This window comes from Chinchilla lanigera, unplaced genomic scaffold (assembly GCF_000276665.1).
Source record: "Chinchilla lanigera isolate Chin_1 unplaced genomic scaffold, ChiLan1.0 scaffold00131, whole genome shotgun sequence".
Classification (NCBI taxonomy): Eukaryota; Metazoa; Chordata; class Mammalia; order Rodentia; family Chinchillidae; genus Chinchilla; species Chinchilla lanigera.
Genome location: NW_004955532.1, coordinates 498,874 through 510,013, shown reverse-complemented (window position 1 = coordinate 510,013; position 11,140 = coordinate 498,874). Strand labels below are relative to the sequence as shown.

The 11,140-nt window shown below is 57.7% G+C and overlaps 2 protein-coding genes and 1 long non-coding RNA gene across 7 annotated transcripts in view; 2 read left to right on the top strand and 1 right to left on the bottom strand.

Annotated features, from left to right (window-relative positions):
- The window catches only part of LOC102025723, a 3,572-nt gene extending 3,051 nt beyond the window's left edge, over positions 1 to 521 (bottom strand). Inside the window, exons 1-3 of the long non-coding RNA XR_264715.2 lie at positions 435 to 521; positions 290 to 345; positions 122 to 209 (exon numbers count right to left, since the gene is read on the bottom strand). This is a non-coding gene — a long non-coding RNA (uncharacterized LOC102025723). The remainder of the gene's footprint in view (positions 1 to 121; positions 210 to 289; positions 346 to 434) is intronic.
- Positions 522 to 576: 55 nt separating this feature from the next.
- Positions 577 to 9,051, top strand: Ccdc51 (coiled-coil domain containing 51). 3 transcript variants are annotated; one of them, XM_005410149.2, is made up of 4 exons: positions 577 to 664; positions 6,024 to 6,340; positions 7,429 to 7,593; positions 8,081 to 9,051. In XM_005410149.2, exons 2-4 carry the CDS (start codon positions 6,032 to 6,034, stop codon positions 8,834 to 8,836), a joined length of 1,230 nt encoding a protein of 409 aa, XP_005410206.1. In that variant the 5' UTR covers positions 577 to 664; positions 6,024 to 6,031; the 3' UTR covers positions 8,837 to 9,051. The 3 variants fall into 3 exon arrangements, with proteins under 3 accessions (XP_005410206.1, XP_005410207.1, XP_013363062.1); XM_013507608.1 differs by lacking the exon at positions 577 to 664 and adding an exon at positions 689 to 790; XM_005410150.2 differs by lacking the exon at positions 6,024 to 6,340 and having other exon boundaries at positions 590 to 664.
- A 1,437-nt stretch (positions 9,052 to 10,488) lies between these two features.
- Plxnb1 (plexin B1) overlaps positions 10,489 to 11,140 on the top strand; it is a 27,874-nt gene continuing 27,222 nt past the window's right edge. For 2 of the 3 annotated variants that reach the window (XM_013507607.1, XM_005410146.2), the window contains exon 1: positions 11,007 to 11,121. The gene's annotated coding sequence lies outside the window, so the exon portion shown is untranslated. Of the gene's footprint in view, positions 10,513 to 11,006; positions 11,122 to 11,140 lie in introns of those variants that run through there. The other variant, XM_005410147.2, reaches the window with a different exon arrangement.

Here is an 11,140-nt window from a genome sequence, read left to right as displayed (position 1 = left end):
GTCAGAATGTGAGGGGCGAATTTCTGCAGCTTCCGCACAGGGAGCGCCCCAGGCTGCCTGGGCCTCCGCACACCCGGACCCCAGCTCCGCGGGGCCGCCGTCCTGCCGGGCGCGCACTTACCCAGGGGCCCCTTCCCCGCGGCCTTCGTTTTCAGCTCCTCCAGTTTCTTCTGCTCCTCCTTTTGCTTCTGTTTGAACGCTCTGTCCTCCTGGGGGAGACAGCGCGACGCGTTCACGGCGGCCGGCCTCCCGCCCCTCCGCGGCCCCGCGGCCCGGCGCCCGCGCTCACCTCGTCCATCTCCTTGGCCTGCTTCTTGGGCTGCTTCAGGGGCTTCTTCTTGCCACCTGTGGGCAACGCGAGCGCGCTCAGCGGGTCCCCGCCGCCCACCCCGTCTCCCCGCCTCCCGCCTCCCGCCCCAGCCGCACACACTCACCCTCGCGGCCCGACATGGCGCCCGCACAGCCTCGGACACCAGCGACTAGCCCACCGGCCCGCCCCCTGCGCTTATATAGCGACGCGTGTCCGCGGATTGGCTGCCGGGCCGGAAGCTGCTCCCGGGCCGCAGGATGGGGCTTCCGGGGGCGGGCGCTAGCGGGTCAGAGGCCGACTGAGTGGCAGCCGGTTCCTCGGCTTAGGCTCCTGCTCGGAAGGTTGCGGAGCCAGGTAGGAGGGGAGGGTCTTTCCGCCTGGGGCGATGCGGAGTGGCGAGGGCACCCAGCGGGAAGCCGCCAGGCCTGTGATCGTGCACGGGAAGGAAGAACCCTGACAGAGGGCAGGGCACGCACACTGGTGCTCGTGGGACCCGACAGCCCCGGGCTGGATAGGGTAGCCGTGGGCGGGACCTGGATCGTGGTCTCCTAGAGCGCTTTAAGCGTCGGAGGGAGTTTGGGTTTCGTAAAATAAGCAGAGTGACTCCGAATTCTGTGTGTTTCTCCAATACATTCTTGTTGAGCATATGTTCTATGTAGACCGCGTTCTAGGCACTGGAGATAAAGTTGTGAACAAAACTTCCTGGCGGAATTAATATTGTAGAGAGTGAGGCAGACCATAGCAAATGGAGCCGGGGAAGTAAGGGGTGGTGGGTGGGGGTGGGGTGGCGATTTTGTCTTTGTTCTTCCTCTTCTTTTTGCGGATTGGGGATTGAACCTTTGCACTGAGCTACAACCGCAGCCCTTTTTTAAAAATTTAAAAAAATTTTTTTAGACTGGGTCCCGCTTTGTAGTTCAGGCTGGCCTTGAACTCATTATGGAGCCCAGGATAGCTTCAAACTCGTGGTGATCCTCCTGCCTCAACCTCCCAAGTGCTGGTATTACCAGCGAGCACCACCATGCCCGCTTTTTAAAAAAAAATTTGACACAGAATCTTGGTAAGAGTCTTAAATTGCCCAGGCTGGGCTTGAATTTGTGATCCTTCTGTCTCAGCCTTTCAGAGTGCTGGGATTACAGGTGTGTGTCACAGTGCCGGGCTGGGATGGCAGTTTTTCTCTCTCTCTCTTTTTTTTTTTGGCTCTTTGAGACAGGGTCTCGCTATGCAGTTCAGGCTGGCCTTGAGCTCACTTTGTAGCCCAGGCTGGCCTGGAACTCGAAGGGATCCTCCTGCCTCAGCCTCCCGAGTGCTGGGATTACAGGCCTGCGCCCCCACGCCTGGCAGCAGTTTCTGATAATGTGTCAGGAAGATCTCAGGAGCTGGCATTTGAACAGAATTCAAAAAGAAGGCTGGGTGGAGGTGAGGGATGGAGCCAGGGAACAAGCAGTGTAGTGAACAGCTGGTGCCAAGGGCCTGAGGTGGAAATAGACTAGGCAGTGGTGGCGAAGCCATGGCACTCCTTGCTCAGCCAGCTGTTATCATTGAAAGCTCTAAAAAGTTCGCCATCAGTGGCCTAAAGTATTCTACCACCAAGATGGTCTGTGTGACTGGTCTGGAGTGAGGGAGGGAGGCTAGTGGGAGAGGAGGTTGGAGGAATGAGAGCTAGCAGGTGGATCCCCTTTAGGTCACTGAAAAAACTCTGGTTTTTCCTCCAAAGAAGTGGGGAACTGTTGCTGGGTTTGGCCAGAGAGAGATGTGATCCTACCTGTGTTTTGAAAGGACCACTAACTGCCCTGTTGACATCGAGCCCTGTTAGGAGACTCTTGGGATGCAGACAAGGGATTTTGGTCGCTGGGACCCTAGGGTAGCAGACAGAGATAGGAAGAAGAGCTCTGCGTGGGTTTCGGAGGCCAGTGGGGTATGCTCGCTCTGGCAGCATGTATACTAAAAACAGGACGCCAGGGGGCATTTGCTGGTTGCCTGGATGTGAAATAGAAGAGCTGTGAGAAGTGGGGATGAGGTGAGGTTTTTCACCTGAGAATTTGGTGTTCGCGTTGCCATCGGCTAAGATTGAGAAGGCTGGGGGCAAGCAGGATTGTGAGGCAAAGATGAGATTCCAGTAGGTCTCTTTTTGGTTTTTTTTTTTTTTTTGGTACTGGGAATTGAACCCGGGGCCTCATGCTTTGCCAGACAGGCACGATTCCACTGAGTTATATTCCCGGCCGAGATTCCAATAGATTTCCAAGCAGAGATATAGGTTGGGCAGTTCAGTTAATGAACCTGGAATCCTGAAAAGCCTGGGCCAGAAAAGTCAAAAGTATAGTTTCTGTTTGCTGTGCTGGAGATCAAAGCCAGGGCCTTGTGCACGCTGGCAAATGTTCTGCCATTGAGCCATACCTCCAAACTCTTACCATTTTTATATTAATTAATTAATTTTCAGACAGGGTCTGGCTGTGTTCAAGGGTGGCCTTAAACTTACTATGTAGCTTAGGCTGACCTTGAACTTGCGCTTACAGTTTTTCTGCCTCAGCCTCCCAGATGCTGGGATTATAGGTTAGAGCCACCGTGCCTGGCTCCCAGAGCATTTTAAAAGCAGAAAACGGTGTGAGTGACCGACCAGCCTGCGCACTGAACACTGGGGTGTGACGGTTTCTGGAGGTTAGGAAGATGGGGGAGGACTGGAAGCCGTGTGAGAATGGTGTCTGAGGGAGAGGGAGGTACAGTAAGGCACAGGCTGCTGTCGGGGCGAGTGAGGTTAGGACTGAGAACTGACTGCTGGATTGAGCAGTGTGGAGGTGATCTGTACAAGAGCTGTTCCAGGGGCATGGTGGGGATGATGGCCAGAGCAGACAGGGTTTATGAAGGAGTCGGAGGAGAGTACCTGGAGACCGATTCGGGGGTGATCGGTCTGTCAGAGTATCTGATGGCTAAGAGGAGCAGAGAACCTGGACATGGTGGTGCATGCCTGTAACCCCAGCATTCGGGAGGCTGAGTCAAGAAGATTGCTGTGAGTTTGAGGCTAGCCTGCGCTACATAGCAAGATCCTGTTTCAAAAAGAAAAAAAAAAAAAGCCAGGTGTGGTGGCACAGGCCTGTAATCCAGCACTCAGGAGGCTGAGGCAGGAGGATCATTGGGAGTTCGAGGCCAGCCTGGGCTACAAAGTGAGCTCACAGCCGGCCTGAACAGCGAGACCCTGTCTCAAAAAAAAGACACACATAAAAAAAGGAACAGCGAAATGCGGCCGTTGTGGAGGGGGGTCCTACTTGAATAACTGAGTGGTGGGAGAGGACAGGATGGGGTGGTGTGAGGGAGGCTGTGGGGGGACTCGAGCGGAGAAGCAGTGTGGGAGTTTCTGACACATTTCCTCTTAGGGCCCCTACTGTCATCAAGATTTCTACTAGGAAGTGTATGTCAGGGGGAGAAAAATGAGCAGAAAGGTAGCCAGGGATGGAGTGGTGGAGGAAGGCCTTATTAAAAGGTAGCACGTGGGCAAAGACATAGATGTCACGATGAGCTGTTCAGGCGTGTCCTGGGAGAGGGGTCTAAGGCGGAGGGCGGCAAATCCTGTGGCAGGATCACGCGTGGCATGCCAGGGTGGCTGGAGCAGAGTACTGTGCCTGAGAAAGGGAGCAGGGCCAGGGCTGAGAGGCGCTGGGCTTGTTAGTGACTTCCAGGCTTGGCGTTAGTTAACGCCAGTGAGCTGGGAGCTCTGAGGGGTTCTGCCCAGAGGCGTATGGTCTGACTCAGAAGTTAACAGAGTCTCAGGCTGGAGAACGGGCTGGGGAGGGCAGGGGAAGCCCGGAGCGCACGGGAGGGCATAGCTGCCGTCTCTGCCAGGGAGGGCTGACCTCTTGGGATCTAAGAGCGGAACATGAGCAGAGGAGAGGCCGGGGAAGGCGGCTGGGAGGACTGGAGGGAGCTGAGAGTCGGCTGAGACTTCAGGAAGAGTGTGCAGAGCCGCGGGACGACTGCAGGAGAACTCTGGCAGCAGAAGTCTGAACCTAACAAAGTGGGAATTTTGAGGGGCCTCCAGGAGGGCAGCTTTGATCATCGAGTAGGATTGACAGAGAAGGGAGTTGAGGAAGTGGTGACAGCAAAGTGCTGAGCCCTTTTATTGGGTGTTGCTGGGCAGACGGGGCACCGTCCCTGGTGGGCGCGGGGCTGCAGGTCTTTTCTTTGATGAAGGGCGCGCTGGGAGGCTGCTGTGGGGCTCGGCCCCTGCGCCCTGGGTGCTGGCTCAGCGTGGGGAGCTTGCTCACCACTGGAACGGGGATGCTATGTGGGCTCTGCTGTGGTCCCCAGCCTTGTGAGCGAGGACGGGGGACTCGGGTGCAGCAGCAGTGAGGGACCACTGTCGCAGAAATGTGGCGTTCGTCTTGGGCCCGCTTTGACCAGAAGGCGTGTCCCTTCCCACCTAGTTTTTGTTTTCTTTCTTTCGTTCTTTTTTTTGTCTTTTTGAGACAGGGTTTCGCTATGCACTTCAGGCTGACCTTGAGCTCACTTTGTAGCCCAGGCTGGCCTAGAACTTGCAATGACCCTCCTGCCTCAGCCTCCTGAGGGCTGGGGTTACAGGCGTGCGCCACCACGCCCGGCTATAGGTTTTGTTATCAAGAGGGCCTGCGCCTCTCCACCGAGGATGAAGAGGAGCCTGGGGTGCTGTAGTGGCGGGGGGCTCTCTGTTCACCCTATAGTTTGAAGCCTTTTGTTGTTTTGCATCTGGCTTCTCCTCTCCTCCGCTGGTCCCTGTTTTTCATCTGTCCTACTCCGTTGGCCACCAGGTGTCGCTCTGACCGTTGGGACCAGGCCCTGGCCGGAGGGGTGGTGGTGATGGTGGTGACCGTGGCTAGAGGGAGGTGCTGTTTTTTCTTGGGAACGCGGCTAACTAGCCTCCTCTTTGGGCCGTCCAGTCACCCAGGGAAGGTGTAATTAGGGGCCAAACCTCAAAGCAAGGCTGAAAGAGAAGCCTGATCTTCACACAGTGCCTGAGCCAGGGAGGAAGGGCAAACCTTGTAGGAAGTGACGATTGTGAGCTGGGGTCTGGGAGGGTCGGGCTGAGGGCGGAAGGGTTGGTGTGAAGCTGAGAAAAACTGTCCTTTGTGGAGAAAACAGAGTCTTTCCTTCCCCTGGAATTGTCCCCTCTAAGGAGAGCGGAGAGTTTTCTGCCTTAGGTAATGAATGACCTGTGTGTGTAGGGCCTCACCGTAGGGGCAGCCCTCCCTCCGCAGAGCTGAGGCAGCCTCGGGGAGTCAGGGATGTTACGGAATGCCACTGGATCCAGATCTTCCCACAGTTGCCCTCAGCTCTGTCCCTGCCCAGGAGTCTTTATGAACTTCTGTGGGACTTGTGAGCCTGGACACAACTGGTTTGAGAAATTTCTTTGACCTTATTAGAAACCTGGGCACCAGAATTCTCACTAGGTCACATGAAAGAGTCCTGGGGGATGCCAGGGGGTGGAATGGCCCGGTTTGTGTGGTGTCGTGGGGGGAAGGGAGGGCGTGACGTCCCACAGGAGCTCCTCCCTGTATGTGGGCCGCTGTCCAGAAGCTGGGGGAGTCCGATCGCCTCTTGTCACGGGTCTCCGGGCCCAGCGGAGTGGGGCTTCCTTGAGGTGATTTAGTGGAAGGGAATTCGTTCAGAGCCGTACGTAGGCCTGGGGCCCTGACTCGTGTCCAGCCTTGCCCGGCTGTGCCCTGATCCGTCTGGCGTCCCCTCGCAGGTCTCCGGATGACGGGCTGCAGCCCTGCCGTTGCCATGCAGCACGTTGTGGGTGTGCACCCCTCCCTGCTGCTGTGGAGAGGCCTCCTCGGAAGGGACCTTGTTATAACCAGGACTGTCTGCAGCGCAGGCCCCAGCCAGCCTGGAGAGAAACGCCCCGAGGAGGCAGTCCTGTATCATCGCCTCCCAGCTCTGGGGAGAGCCCTGGGGCGGACCCTTCAGGAGCGCGCTGCCTCCACAGCCAAGACGTGGTGGGACAGATACGAAGAGTTTGTGGGGCTGGTCGAAGTGCGAGAGGCCCAGGGAAACGTGGCTGAGGTGAGGAGGGAGCCCGGGAGACTGGACCTGCCGCTGACCGGGGAAGTGGGGTTTCGAACCCCTGCCAGACCTTGTCATCCAGCTGTGCCTTTTCTTAAACAAGTATCACTTGAGGGATCAGACTCCCCCTCACTTAGAAACCTGGGTCTGATACTACTGGTGTGAAGGTCTGTGTCACTGTATCTCCAGCTGTCCCTCAGAATAGTTACTGTGTCTCAGCAAGGCCCTGGCCACTAACACTGTCATGCCAGCAAACACTCCTCTGCAGACAGGGGTGGGGCAGGGGCGGGCTGGTGGGAGAGTTGCTGCCTTACTGTGTGAAGGTGGAGGACGCTGGGAAACATCGGACTGTCGGGGAGACAGAGCTGCCTGCGGTGAAGTGCTCTGTGGCAGCAGAAATGCATTCTGTTCAACTCTTAGGCACAGAACAGTGTAGTGAGGGAAGAAGAACCTGGGGTTCTGGTCGTGCGTGGTGGCACACGCCTGTAATCCCAGCACTCAGGAGGCTGAGGCAGGAGGATCACTGTGAGTTTGAGACCAGCCTGGGCTGCAAAGTGGGCTCAAGGCCAGCCTGAACTGCACAGCGAGACCCTGTCTCAAAAAGGTGAAAACAAAAAGCAAAAAGAACCTGGGGTTCTGCTGAGTGTTTGAACTACACTGCTGTCTGTCTCCTTGGACATTGTAAGTTTGTCTGACCTGGGGTTTCCAGGTCCATAAACCATAGCAGTGCCTTTGATGGTGTAGTAAAGCATAGGGAAAGGAGTGGTCGGGACATAGTTTCAGCACATGGCTTCTTTCCTGTGGTTATATCAGACACCAGTTGGCTGGGTTTAGTGGATACAGATTGTATGCATTGTTGGCTGTTTTCAAGTTTCTCAGGGGCATATTATTTCCACCTCAGCGGACAAATCCCCGGCTCAGTGGGCGTGGCCAAGGGCTACACTTGGAGCAGTACTGAGGGAGCCAGGATTAGCGTCTAGGGGGCTGTTTCTGCGCTTTGCTGCTGATACCCCACTGACCTTTTCTTAGCTGCTGCTTTTTCGGGAATGGCCAGAAGGGTCTGACAGCCTCCGCTGTCCTCTCTGCAGGCAGAGAAGGTGTTCATGGTGGCTCGGGGCCTTGTCCGGGAGGCTCGGGAGGACTTGGAAGTTCAGCAGGCCAAGCTGAAGGAGGTGAGGGACCGCTTGGACCGTGTCTCCAGGGAGGACAACCAGTACCTGGAGCTGGCTACTCTGGAGCATAGGATGCTGCAGGTAGGCCCCCGGGAGGCAGCCCTTTGTCTCCTCACCAGGGCCCCTAGCCTGGCAGGTTGCGGAGGGCCAGGTTGGAGGCTGAATGGCCTGGCAGTGAGAGGCCTGGTGAGCAGCTCGACTAGAAAGCTCCTGTGGATGGACGGGGCCCCCGGCTTCCCCAGCCTAGCACCCCCTGGATTGAGGGCCTGGGACCTGCATTACGAGGAGGGAGTACCAAGGGAGGGGCCGGCCTGCCCAGCGGTGGACGCAGCTTCCCGTGGACACGTGCTGGGGACGTCAGTGCGTGCCCGGCCACCCGACAATGCCTGGTGGGAAGAGAAAGCTGTTCGCTCCACAGTCCCGTCCTCTGCCGCTGTGCCCCCCAGGTGTATGCTGCCCTTGTCACATGGCAGGTGTTGGTGGAGCCGAGGTCAGGGCAGTGTCCGTGTGCTTGTGGCTGCAGCCCCAGGGCCGTCTGCTGCTGTGTGATGCTGCTTTGCTTCTGCAGGAGGAGAAGAGGCTCCGCGTGGCCTACACGCGTGCAGAGGACTCCGAGCGTGAGAAGTTCTCTCTCTTCTCCGCAGCCGTGCGGGAGAGTCACGAGAAGGAGCGTGCGAGGGCCGAAAGGACTAAGAACTGGTCCCTCATTGGGTCGGTCCTGGGGGCCCTGATTGGCGTGGCTGGCTCCACCTACGTGAACCGTGTGCGGCTGCAGGAGCTGCGGGCCCTACTCCTGGAGGCGCAGAAGGGGCCTCTGAGTCTCCAGGAGGCCATCCGCGAGCAGGCCGCTAGCTACTCCCTCCAGCAGAGGGACCTCCGTGACCTCGTGGTGGACCTGAAGGGGCTGGTGCATGCCCGGCAGGGCCAGGGCTCTGGATCGCCAGCAGGGGATTCCCCTACCAGAGAGAAAGACATAGAGGCCCTTTCATCTGCTTTACAAGAGCAGCTCAGCCATTCCCAGCAGGTCCATTCCTGTCTAGAAGGTTTACGAGAGCAGCTTGATGTTCTGGATAAGACTTGCAGCCAAATAGCTGGGGTGATTCAGCTTGCACAGGCCGCCGCGCACCCCGGCCCGGGAGAGCCAGCCGACGGGACTCTGCCCAGCTCCTTGCTGGCGCAGGGGAGTATGATCGTGGCCCTGGCCGACGCGGAACAGAGGCTGGAGGCCCGAGTGAGCAGGAACACCATCTACAGCACGCTGGTCACTTGTGTGACATTCGTGGCCACGCTGCCCGTGCTCTACATGCTGTTCAAGGCCAGCTAGCCCCCTGCACCTGCCTCCACAGGGCCTGCGGGTGAATCCCAGCAGTGAGGTGACACCTGGGCCGTGCGTAGCCGTAGCAGCATTCGCGGGGCTCACAACAGGTGCACTTCGGTTTGTAGGTGACGCTTGTTCACCCTGGTGATCAAAACTTCATGCTCATGTTCATTAAAATGTCTTAGAGGTTGTATTCTGTAAAACAAGTTACACGAGACTGAGTTTTGTCCATTGATTTTTTAATTTGATTTATTTATTTTTGTGTGTGTGGGTCCCAAGAATCAAACTCAGGACCTCGCGCTTGCCAGGCAGGTGCTGTGCCACTGAGCTGTATCCCCGGCCGCTTGAGTTTTGTCTGTTGAAAACCGAGATGTGGGACTGGAGAGTTGGCCCGGAGTGGAGGAAGTTCCCACAAAAGCCCTACGTGGGACCCACAAAAGGGGTGGTAGATTTTAAGCCACCAACAGTGTGCATGGAGCCAGGTGTGGTGGCATACGTGTGTAATCCCAGCACTCGGGAGACTGAGGCAGGAGGATCATTGTAAGTTCGAGACCAGCCTGGGCTGCAAAGTGAGCTCAAGGCCAGCCTGAACTGCATAACGAGGCCGTCTCAAAAAGACACACACACACACACACACACACACACACACACACACACACAAATAAAACCCAAACCAAATAACCAGTGCGAATGAAGAAGCAGTTCAGTTTGGGTGCTCCCAAAGGTTGGGGGGTGCAGTGAGGCATGGAGAGGAACTGCCCTGAAAATCCTGACCTCTCCCTTTTCATAGGGGAACGGTGACCCTTGGCCTCTCTGTCTCCATGGTGTGGGTGGCCCTGTGTAAACAGCGGCTGTGGAGTGGTACTTTGTCCCTGCTCTGGAGCCCACTGGTGCCTTTCAGGGCGCACTGCAGCTGCATTAAACTGTGGATGGGGTGTGTTGGTCTGTGCTTGTGCAAAGCCCGTGGAGCCTGAGTGTTTTCTGGGTGTGCTCCCCTCCTGCAGCAGAGGTCGGTGCTGAGCTGTCAGTCTGGCCCACGTGCCCCTGTCTGACCCGCTGGGCACCCAGGCCTTCCATCCATCCCCACAGTAGAGGTTCCTGACAATGGTGGGGATGGAGCAACTGCATGTAAGAGTGCTCAGCCGGGTGCGGTGGCCCATGACTAATTCCAGCACTGGGGAGGCTGAGGCAGGAGGATGATGCAAGTTCGAGGCCAGCCTGGGCTACAAAGAGGGCTCAAGGCCAGCCTGAACTGCATAGTGAGACCCTGTCTCAAAAAGACCAAAAAACAAACAAACAAACAAACAAACAAAACCACCCAAAACCCTGGGGCAAAGGGAGGGCTGTGGGGTGAGTCCAAGTTCCTCTGGGGAGAAGCACGTCCTCAAGAGTGTGCTTGTGGTCGGATTTGGGGAGGGGAGGATCCCAGGCACACGAAACGGGCTCCTACAAGCTGCAGAGGCAGGAAAGGGATGAGGGAATGGGGACGGACTACCCTGGCAGAGCCGGGGATGGGTGTGGGTGTGGGTGTGGAATATGCAGTTAGAGAAAGGACGGAGGAGCTGCAGTGCCAGTTTGGCAGTCTCTGAGGTCAGAGGCCAGGGGTGAGGGAGCTGGGGAGGGGCTGACATGCGGATGGCAACAAGATGCTGGGTGCCTGGACTCAGGTGCTGGAGGTGCAGGTGGGGAAGGAATTGAAAGGCAGACAATCGGAGACCGGGAGAGGGGTTAGGGAGAGGGGTCTGCTGTTAGCTCAGGACAGTAGCCAGGGTGGAAGACTGGCCCCTCTGGCCTGGGAGGCCCTGGAGGCTCTGGGGGGGTGTATGGGGGGGTCAGATTTTGTCTCCCAGGAATCTGTGCCAATGGCCTTGAGCCAGAATCCTCCAAAAGTCCTCAGGATGCCAGATGAGCTTCAGGAGAGAACCCTTCCGTCGCTTCCTCCCCGGGAAGGCTCAGGAGTTTGTGGTGAGGAAGTCTAGACTTGCCCACAGCCTCCCAGCTCCGGGTGGGTCCCGGCGCAGCCCCGGGACGAGGGGCAGGAAATGAGCCCTCGCCGGTGTATCTTGGCAGCCGGGCTAAGGGTGGTATCACCCCACCTGCCAGTGAGCAAACAGGGAGTGTCGGGTTACACGGCTTCGGAGTGGCGCGCACCCAGGTCCCAAGCCCGGGCTCCTCCGACGGCAAGGGGTGGGGGCCGGAAGGGGAGGCTGGCTAATGGGGAGTCCTAGGAGAAGGCGCGGAGGGCAGGGCCAGGTGCGGAGCGGGGCGCACGGCGGGCGCCGAGAGCCCAGGTAGGACGGCGGGAGGGCC